The 11,026-nt window shown below is 40.5% G+C and overlaps 1 protein-coding gene across 1 annotated transcript in view; it reads left to right on the top strand.

Annotated features, from left to right (window-relative positions):
- Positions 1-2,072: 2,072 nt before the first annotated feature.
- CMAS (cytidine monophosphate N-acetylneuraminic acid synthetase) overlaps positions 2,073-11,026 on the top strand; it is a gene marked incomplete at its 5' end in the record, with an annotated part of 9,189 nt that continues 235 nt past the window's right edge. The window contains 8 exons of the mRNA XM_009082001.1: positions 2,073-2,229; positions 2,418-2,573; positions 5,111-5,244; positions 6,507-6,601; positions 7,346-7,517; positions 9,651-9,801; positions 10,795-10,813; positions 11,006-11,026. The exon at positions 11,006-11,026 is cut by the window's right edge and continues 235 nt beyond it. Of these exons, the coding sequence (XP_009080249.1) occupies positions 2,073-2,229; positions 2,418-2,573; positions 5,111-5,244; positions 6,507-6,601; positions 7,346-7,517; positions 9,651-9,801; positions 10,795-10,813; positions 11,006-11,026 (905 nt within the window). The remainder of the gene's footprint in view (positions 2,230-2,417; positions 2,574-5,110; positions 5,245-6,506; positions 6,602-7,345; positions 7,518-9,650; positions 9,802-10,794; positions 10,814-11,005) is intronic.

Below are 11,026 nucleotides of genomic sequence, written 5' to 3'. Positions count from 1 at the left end.
GGGCTGCCCTGGGGACCGCCCTGCCCGCTGCGGATCCCTGTTCGCTGCGGATCCCTGCCCTCTGCGGGATCCCTGTTCTCTGCGGGATCCCTGCTGGCTGCTCCCTGCTCCTCTGCGGGGCTTACGGTCTGCCCCGGGGCGCTCTGTCCTGGCCGAAACTGCTCCTCGGGGTCGTCCAGGGGTTTGGTGGTGTCTGTCGGTGTCTGCAGGGAGGTGTCAGAGGGTGGTGCAGAGCGAGAGGCAACGGGAAGAATCTGATGTATGGGAAGTTCCACCTGGGCATAAGGAAGAGCTTTGCTGTGCACTTGGACAGGTTTCCCAGAGAGGTTGTGCAGTCTCCTTTCACTGGAGAGGCTGAAAACTCAACCTCCGCGGGATACTGTGCAACCTGCTCCAGGTGATCTGCGTGAGCAGGGAGGTTGGGCTAGGTAACCTCCGTGGGCCCTTCCAGCCTGACCCTTGCTGTGAGTGAGGGTCACAGAAGGAGGGAGTGAAGGTCTCTGAGCGAGGCAGGTGTGTGGTAGGAGATCCTCACTGCAGGACAGGGGGGTGCAGTTAACGTGGCACCAGGGTAGGGCTCTGGCAAGGCAAGCACTCTGCCCTGAATTTGCTGTCGCTTCCTGGTGAGGATGAGCAGCAAAAGAACTAGGAATCAAAGTCTCACAGTGGTTTGGAATTCAAGTTGTTCTGATTCGTGGTTGAGTGGCCATTAGTTGATGATGTGTGCTGGTTAATGTTGGCATCTTCACTTTATTCAGACGTCTGCATTGATGGAAATGCCAGGCTGTAGGGCATTCCCATGAGTTTTTGGATCACAGGATTACTTTGGTTGGTGGCCATCTGGTGCCCCCATCTGCCTGTGCAAAGCTGGTCTGGTGAGGGGTGTCTGGGACCACGTGCAGCTGAACTTGGCATGTCCAGGGATGGATTATCTTTGCTGGAAAAAGGAACAGTCAAAAATGTTTTCAACCTAAGTTACTGATAATTACTTAATGCGTGTGGATCCATATTGCTTAATGACCTCTGGTGGCTCCTATTTGGCATCTGAATTTGCCCAACAGGAAGACAGTTAGGGTTGTGCAGCCTAACTTTGAGGCCTAACAGGTGCAGTAGGTTTATGCAAGTCACCTTTGAAACAGCTGTGCTGGCAGGGTACCTGCCACACAATAAAGCTCTGGTAGTTGTATGGGGAGTGTATATTTAAGCTGACCATCCCTGAGCAGTTTACAGAAAGTATTTCCTCTGTATTTGTTCACATGGGTGTGACTTGACATTGCTATTGCTGTCATGCATATTTTTATTCTGATGATCCCATGGTGTCTTTGGGTGAAAAAATGTGACTAAAGCACCATTTGCTATGGATAGTGCCTTGAGAATGCTGAGGAGTTATTTTTTATAGCTTTTGGGTTTATGTCTCACATGCTTTTTTTGTCACAGTGATGACAGCAGTGGCCTCACAGTTGCTCAGCTAGTGTTTATCATCACATAACATTCAGACTTAGCCCTTCCTTTTGTAAATGTTTATTATCCCTGAACAATCATGATCTTGCTTTACCAGTATTGAAAGTTTTCTGTGCCAAAGCATATGTGATTGCAACTTGAACAGCTCTTTCTCTGGGATTATATGGAGCCTAATTGGCACATTTTAACACACCTGCAGAATCAGCTAATTTCTAACTTTATGGCAATTTTACTTGTGGTCAGTCTTGTTTCTGAACAAGAAACATCGAGTCTCATGTGGTTTTTTAATGCCTCATTCAACCCATTTGCAATTCATTGATCTGTTAGCACATCTAAAAATTCTGTGTGCTGACACTGGGTTTTTCTGGTAACACTTCTGAATTTTATGTTGCTTAGGCTTCCTGCATGGAATGCAACTCAAGCTGCAGATACTACAATCTAGTAACTGTGTTTTATCCCTGTTGTTGTACTGAACGGGATAGTTTTTCTAATGTAAACATAAGAACTAGTTCCTTTCATTGTAAGGTGTAGTACAGACATAGACCAAGGTGTTAGCTTATGGCAGGTAAGTCAACAGTGCTGGGAGTTATTCTTTCTATTAATTTCTGTCACTGTCTGCCAACAGTATTTGGGTTTCTACAGACCATGATGAAATCGAGAAGGTTGCAAAGCAGTTTGGTGCTCAGGTTCATCGCAGAAGCCCTGAAGTTTCTCAAGACTCCTCAACTTCTCTAGAAGCCATCACAGAGTTTCTTAATCATCATCATGGTAAATCAGTAATGAAATATGCTGAGCTTTCATGTTGTAGCCCCAGAGGGATGATCCACTTATTATTTAGATAAATAAGTAAAGCCTTTAGTAAATAAAAGCTAGAAAAATTCTCCTCATACCACACTTTGCAGTTGTGTTATTAAAAATATGAATAGTTTCATAAATGTTTCTTTGTTTTTCTTTAGAGGTTGATATTGTAGGAAATATTCAAGCAACTTCTCCCTGTTTACACCCCAGTGATCTTATAAAAGTGGCAGATCTGATCCAGAAGGAGGGGTTTGATTCTGTCTTCTCTGTTGTGAGGCGGCATCAGTTTAGATGGAGCGAGGTAAAAAAAGGAGGTAATGTTTAAGTGGTTCTGGTTACAGTTATACTTCATTTATTTTTTTTCAAATGGTTCCTTTTCATACCCATGGTGTTTTAGGAAGTAGTATCAGAGGCAGGGCCTGACTTCTCAGAGAGACGTGAGATGGCTTAGAAATTAGTTTTAAGCAGTGCTGTCTTGATGTTACTGAGCATTGCTCAGCCTTTCTGTAATTGTTTTGTAGAAGTGATAAGGTATTGAAAATTAAGATTATATTAGCTTGTCTAGGCTGAAAATATAGCTCAAAAAAACCTTAAACCTTACATGTTAACTTCTTGGTGGGTATTCACATTTATTGAGAAGTGACACTGAGATCCTGTCTTAACTAGCAAATTAATTGTTCTTGCTATGCAGTAGCTAACAAATGAAAAATAACCTGAGGTAAAGTCTTGAAGATAGGATGGCAATCTCTTAGCCTGGAGACTGAGGCTTTGTTTCATCCGGCTAATTTGACTGCTGACATGTCACGTTGCAAACTGCCTTTGAGTCATGAGGGCTGAACTCATGTTAATTAGCTTATCTAGAAGAATATGAGTGTTTTTTCCCAGAGAAAATATGTCTCTTGGCTACAGTTGCCAAGATGACTAAACACTGAAATCCTAACAAATAAAGATTGCACCTTGTTGCAGCTCTAAAGTACCTTTTGTCCTTGTACAGAGAACTATTCCGCACGTGATCTCTGTTCTTTTTATTTCTGTGATTAGAGCAGAAATGTTTTCTTTGTTTTTTTAGAAACTACAATTATTTTGTTGAGATCTAAATTGTTTCAGATGAAAATTATTTTACTAGTTTAGAAAGCATCATGCTGTAAAGGTGCATGTGAAATAAATGAAGCTTGGTATTGGAGATCAGTTGGAACAAAAGTTAAGCCTTTGTTTAGAGGAAACCCTTGAACATTCTCATTGTTCCTTGTAAGCGGAGCAATAACTGACACAGTTGATTTGTAAAGTAAAAGAGGAGTATCAGAATTGTGGATGGCAATTTCAGGATTCTGTGGATTGCACTTTAGGCACTTCATATCTTGAGATGCCACAAGAGACATCTCTGAAAGGCTAAATCTCATCTGGCTGTGGCTTTCTAAAGTGGCTGCGTGCCACCTTGTCTCTAGAGGTAGATTGTTAAAAGAAAAAAGCCTCAAGGCCTACCTAAAAGAGCAAGTAATTCTTTTTAGTACAAAATGACATCCAGAGGCTTTTAATGTGGCAAGAGTTAAAGAATCATTCAGTTGCAAGGAGGATATATGAGGAGAACAAGGAACACACTGTGCAAACAGCAGCAGCTGAAGGATAAATGCAAATGGTCTTTCCTGGACTGTGGTGTCTCAGGTGACAGTGATTTGCATGAGCAGTATACAGTGGGCTTTTTGCTTCTTTTCTTTGTTTTTCCATACAGCTTTAGAGTACCGATTATTGTAAGGGTTTTTTAACGTGTAGATCTGTTGTTCCTTCTGCATGAAGGTTTAATATTGATACACTCTGAAAGAGAAAAATGTTTCTCTCTGACTGGAAGTGTTTACTTCATTGAGCACAAAGCTCTAGTGTATTTATGAAACACAAGGTGTGTGTATGTATACTAAAGCCTCAGGATATTTTGGGTGTTTGAGACTGCCCCGTAACCTTTTCATGGTTAAAAGGTTGTGAGACCTGGTGAATTTTAGTTGCTTTTTGCATGAATTTGAGTGGCATAAGGACAGAAGTCTCTGGTCCCTGGTTCAGTTTCTGCTGCATGCACTGCTGGCATTGGTAGCAATATGGCATTTTAGGGGATTGTGCTTGTTCAAGGACACTTGTTTGTGGACATGGATTAAACCACTTAAAAAAAGTTCACATAATGCATATCCTTAAATGGGAAGTATTTTGGGGAAGCATCAAGATGTTTTCACAGGCAAAAATTATTCATGTGTGCTCTTGTTTTTTCACCTTCTGGATTTCAGATTTATCCTTTCAGGTCTCAGAGTTCATTCAGGGTATTCCTATGTGCATTGGCAAGGACAGTCTAGAAGAATGTCCCCCCTACTCCTTTTAGTAAACAGATTGGGATAACCTCTTAGGGGTTTTCTGATTCGTTGTTTGGGGGGGTTGTTTGGTGCTTTTTTGTCTTTTTCTAAAGTTGGAATGAAAAATTTCCTTTTCCTCTGCTAGACATCCATAGTAGTCCTCCAGTTTGTTATCCACCGTTCTGAGAAAGAGAAGCAATTCAGCGATTCCCCAGAGAAGCTGTGGTTGCCCCATCCCTGGCAGTGTTCAGGGCTAGGTTGGATGGAGCTCTGAGCAACCTGGTCTAGTGAAAGATGTCCCTGCCCATGGCAGGAGATTGGAACTGGATGATCTTTAAGGTTTCTTCCAACCCAAACCATTCTATGATTCTTTATAAAGCTAAACAACGAGAGGCAATAACGAGAGAGGCTGAATTGTGCCCTTAATTTTTTTGACAGAAAGCTGTTTAGAAAGTTAAGTGACTCTGAACAGAGATTCTGTAAAACTTATTTAGTCCTTTTTTTTGCTCTGTTAACAGAAAACAAGATGACAGAACCCCAAAACCTGAACCCAGCAAAACGGTACCGGAGGCAAGACTGGCCTGGGGAGCTGTATGAAAATGGCTCCTTTTATTTTGCCAAGAGACATTTGATTGAGAAAGGCCTCTTGCAGGTTTGTGCTTCTGTTTCTCATGCTCCTGAGAATAATACACCTTTTACCCTTGTTATAGAGAGTTCTGAATTCAGTGTATGTTCTGAATGCAGTCATCAATGTATGTTGATTTCTGATACAGTCATTATGAAATAACAGCACTCTAGACCCCAGAACAATGTGTTTATTGTTTGTAACTTAGTAGGGTAGCTGTAGCTAGGGTAGTTCCAGTAACAGCATCCTCTGCACCCAATAAATTTATAAAAATAATATTGTGCAGTATATAGCTAGAACCCTAAACCAATATGATACTGAGTTTTACATCAGTTCACCAGCATATCTTGTAACTCATTTTAGTGCTACTAAGGCTGTGTAACTGAGCTCCATGCAGTGTTATTGCCTTGTCAGTATTTATACATTTGTATTTTTGGCCAGTTTAATCTTATGCCAATTCTGTAGAGTGACTTTAACAGTCTTTTCCCTTTCCTGATGTTTACGTCCCAATGTAGCAATGCAGAACAACTATATTCACTTCAGCTTTTGTTTTGCTTGTCTACAAGTATCATGATGAGTTATCAATCAGTCAGCCTTACAGACCATTTTCAGCAGAACTGAAAAAAGCCCAGTGTGGGTATTTCCATAGTTCCAGTGGGAACACCTTACTAGATATCTCAAGAATACCAGGTTCTTGCTTCTCTCTTTTCCAGATACCTCACTAATGCAGAGGTACTAGCTTTAGGCCTCTGTATTTTGCACAGACCATGCAGAGCCAAGGAATCCAGACAAGGTGGGATTAAGTGCTGTGTCAACTTTCAGGCATTGATCTGGATAGTACAATTGTGTTGAATTCTACATTTTTATGAAGCTCTGAGAATCAGGGCTTTCCGTTTTTTTAATTACATTGGGATGTGGTGGATGTTTTTCCAATTGAAATGAAGTCTTTGTGTAGACAGTAAACAAAAAATAATCATACTCTTACTAAGTAAATGCTAAAGGTAGTGAATTTTGCTGAATAAAATATCTAGTTAAATTAATTTGATGTAATTACTATAATGCATAGCATCTTGCACACTTTCTCTAGTTGTAAAATGAAAATCCTTATTAACCCTTGCCTGCAGAAGGTTCCTTCAAGTGTTTGGTTCTGCGTCACTGCCAAAAGCATCATTATCGATGCATCACTTTTATGGAAGCTACTGTGACCATTATTACATGGTGCTGAATTGTACAGTTTTGTATTTGTGTTAACCCAAGCAGAAGATTTGAATGGATTGTATTTCATTTAGGGTGGTAAAATGGCCTACTATGAAATGCGAGCAGAGCACAGTGTGGATATTGACATAGACATTGACTGGCCCATTGCAGAGCAGAGAGTACTGAGGTAAAAACAATTGTTATCCTTGTATTTCTTTGATATGCCTCATTGTTTCAAAGCATGCTCATGTGAATTCATAATGTGAGATCAAAGATAAGTGGGAAACTTTATTTCTGCCCATCATTTTTTCCTATCTCTGTAAAAATTAACTGAATGATCTTTGTTATATTGTGGTTGTTTTTTCATGGGTTTTTTTCTTGAGTTCAGCTTGGAGAAAAGTGTAAGCCGTACTATACCATAGCAGAGTGTTAACGTCATTTCTGGCTTTTCCAGCTGAGGTGTCCAAGACTTCCATGGTCTGGACCACAATAACTGATGCACAGGAATGAGAGTGTGTAGAAGGCATGAACTGATTCCATTCCACCAGGTGCCTTTTCTTTGCAGCTACTTTGCACTTCTCTAAGGAAATAATGGGTGGGAATGGCATAGATTTTCTCTGCCTTTTTCATCCTTTACTCCACTTTGGTTTTGCCCCAGATAAGCACCACAAAACGTAACCTGTTACGCTAAGGAAATAAATTTCATCCTACAATTTAAATGGACAACATAACTGAGCTGTGTTTTGGGTTGTTCTGGTTTCTTCTTTGATGAGGAACAGTATAATTGGAGAGTGACAATGATGGGAAAAGATACTAGAAAAGAAGAATTTCAAAGCTGATTCTTCTGTCTGAAGATCACAATTGTATTTTAAATGTTTGGGTTTGGATTGTGCCAAAACTTTCATCCTAAAAAGATAACTTCTTTGTCTAGCTTTGGATATTTTGGCAAAGAGCCACTGAAAGAGGTGAAGCTGCTGGTTTGCAGTATTGAGGGATGTCTGACAAACGGTCGCATTTATGTGACAGAAGATCACAAGGAAATGGTATCCTACGATTACAGAGATATTGTTGGTATTGACCTGTTAAAGAAAAGAGGAATCCAGGTAAGTGTTGTTCTGAAGTGTGAGGCTTTATGTCTGATGTAACCTGGACAATTAAAGATTCTAAAAGCTTATATTCTTGCAGCATATAAGTTGAAGCTACTTCATAGTATTTGTGGTCAAGAAGCATAATATCTTGGCTGGGACAAATGTTGTTCTCAGATCCCTTAGAGGAAAACAGGTTTTTGAGAAAGTTCTCAATCTCATTCACAGTAGTTGTAGCATCTTTCTCTGTTTCACAGAATCACAGAATGGTTTGGGTTGGAAGGGACCTTAAAGATCATTTAGTTTCAATCCCCTGCCATGGGCAGAGACACCTTCACAAGACCAGTTTGCTCAGAGCTCCATCCAGCCTGGTCTTGAAGACTTCCAGGGATGGGGCAGCCACAGCTTCTCTGGGCAACCTGTGCCAGTGCCTCAGCACCCTCACAGGGAAGAATTTCTTCCTAATACCTAGTCTAACCCTACTCTGTCAATCTGAAGCCTGTCCTGTTCCCCCTTGTCCTGTCACTCCAGGCCCTTGTCCGTAGTCTCTCTTGTAGGCTCCTTCAGGTAGTGAAAGGCCACAGTTAGGTCACCCTGAAGCCTTCTCTTTTCCAGGCTGAACAAACCCAATTCTCTTAGCCTTGTTGTCATGGAAAAATTCAGGAAGAAATTTTCATGGTGTTTTGCTAGCACCACTCATATTCTGTGTAGTCTAGACACTCATTAATTGGAAATCAACTTTATCAAGCAGGGATATGTTGTTACCTCTTCACAATATAAGAAGAAGAAATGTCCAGGCAAATTAATTGGTTTGTCAAAGATCACCCATGGTTGTTGCAAAGTGAGGAAATCAAACCCCAAACACTGTTGTCTGCATAGCTGTTTTAACCGTAATGTATGTGCTTTAAATTTGTAAGAATCCAGTGTAAATGAAAAGCTAAAACAACACAGATTGTAACATGGCTACTTTTATTATTGTTGTTGTTATTATTATCACTGCTACTAAATTCTGCTGATCTGAGTCTTAGCTTGCATTTATGTAAAATTAGCCTCCTGGCTATTTTCTGTCTGTGCAACAGATACAACTAGAATCATTTTTGTGGGTAAGAACTGCATTCAGATTTAGGCTGTCTCCAAAGAGCCTTCACTCAATTCTGTTGCAGATGGAAACACAGGTAGCTGTGCCCCAAGTGGACTATTCCAGATATGTTTTTGGAGTATCTGTTGTGGGATTTTTTATAATCAGCTAGATGAGACTTTCATGATATCCTTTGATGCAGCTGTTGCCTTGGGGCTGTGAAATGGAGTAGATGGTTTTTCAACATTCCCTGAGTTTCATTTTCTGTGAAGCAAAAGGAGAAGGAAGCTTGTCATCATTCTTTTGTTGCCTGTGGGAGCCTGTTTCCATACTTGCTTTGACTTGGAATATTTCACTAAAAGCCTTCTGGTCTTTGTGCTGCACTTTATTTCTAGTATATGTTGCTTCTCCTGTCTTGCTTTTTGCATCATTTCTGTTCCTTCTGTACCTAAAATCAGTGCCAAGTTGGTTTTAGTATTTAAAAGCCGTTAGGGAAGATAAGCTTGTCCACATGTTGGACAGAAAACTTGAAGGAGTTGCATCTGAGATTTCTAAATGAAATGAACTTCTGGTTTTAGCTTGTCTTTTACATTGCTTCTGAAACTTCAAATTTGGAATGAACTTCCAGAGATAAATGTGCTGTGTTGCTTCAGTCTGTTTAGTGTTCTTTGGACGCTCTGAAGTGCTAATAAAGCTATGTTATTAAGGAGAAGGGTCAAGGAAAGTGCTTCATAATGTTCTACAAATATTGCAGAAATCTTCCTTCGGAATTCTCTTATTCCTTATTGAGACTTGATTAGATGATACTGCACTAGATATTCAGCATGACACTGTACTGTGGCATCCAGTATTTTGTTTGGTACATGTTGTATATAAGACAAATGGACATTCCTTTTTTGAACATCAGGGAGGGTTAAAGCCTGGTGTTTCACTTTCCCAAAGCAGCTTCAAGCCTGTGATGTGGTTTTGGATGCTAAACACTTCTGCTCTGAGTTTTGATTGAAGAAACCAGTTATTCAATGTCTTGTTTCTTTATATGTAGGATTTATTGTAACTTGATTTTATTTCATTAGGTTCGACTCATCTCTGAAAGAGATTGTTCAAAAACACTATCAGCCATGCAGCTGGGGTGTGTAGCAAAAGTTAGTGCAACAAATAAATTAGAAGTTCTGAAGGACTGGCAAGAAGACATGGGTTTGAGCTGGAAAGAAGTTGCTTACTTGGGTCAGTTCCTTTTTTTTGGTAGTAAAATTTAAGTAGTATAGACAAATGCAATCTTCATAGTGCTGCTCAGCTTCAAAGCACTTTGCTCTTTGTAAATACACTGAACTTAATGAGATTTGACATGCAAATTGCAGCACACAATCACCAAAAGCTGGTTATGTATTTTAAAGCTTGTTAGGGTGCAATCTAAGTGTTAAAGGCATTGATGAATCAGTGTCTAATTTGGTAAGGGAAGCCTTAACTGTTTTTCTAATGGGATTTAGGAAAGCATTTGGTATCACACAAACATCCGGTTGCAGCTGACAATTTTGGACTCATTCTAGTTCACTTTGGATGGATATTGTATAGATTATGTTCTGAAGTGGAAACCAGAAATGGACAGAATTGAAACTGAAAGCCACATGATTCTGTGCTAAACTGTATTTCAGTGACAAATTAGGTGTCAAGTCCTGCAGATGCTTATTCAGTTGCTCACATAATTTTACTACTCTTAAAAGTACCATTCTCGTGCCTGAAGATTGTGAAGTGTGATCAGCACTTCATAGAATCATAGAATGCTAAGGGGTTGAAATGGACCTCAAACATCATCTCGTCCCAGCCCTCTGCCCTGGGCAGGGACACCTCCCACCAGAGCAGGTTGCTCAAGGCTTTATCCAACCTGGCCTTCAACACTTCCAGGGATGGGGCAACCATAGCCTCCCTGGGCAACCTGTGTCAGGGTCTCACTACTCTCACAGGAAAAAATTTCTTCCTAATATCAATCTGAATTTCTCGTCTTTCAGTTTATACTCATTACTTGATGATCCATTTACGTGGCTCACCTAGATTTTCCAACAACTGATTCATATGTGCAAAGTGCTGTTGAACTGCTGAGATGAACATTGTGGCAAAAATACAAACCTCAAACAACAGACTAATACATACATGGAAAAATACTGACTATGCTCCTTCCCCTCTGTGATACTTTGCCTTGTCTGTCATCTTCCTCCCTAGGAAACGAGGAGTCTGATACGTGGCTCACCTAGATTTTCCAACAACTGATTCATATGTGCAAAGTGCTGTTGAACTGCTGAGATGAACATTGTGGCAAAAATACAAACCTCAAACAACAGACTAATACATACATGGAAAAATACTGACTATGCTCCTTCCCCTCTGTGATACTTTGCCTTGTCTGTCATCTTCCTCCCTAGGAAACGAGGAGTCTGACGTGGATGAAGCAAGC

This window comes from Acanthisitta chloris, unplaced genomic scaffold (assembly GCF_000695815.1).
Source record: "Acanthisitta chloris isolate BGI_N310 unplaced genomic scaffold, ASM69581v1 scaffold11559, whole genome shotgun sequence".
Lineage (NCBI taxonomy): Eukaryota > Metazoa > Chordata > Aves > Passeriformes > Acanthisittidae > Acanthisitta > Acanthisitta chloris.
This window is presented reverse-complemented; position numbering and strand designations above follow the sequence as displayed.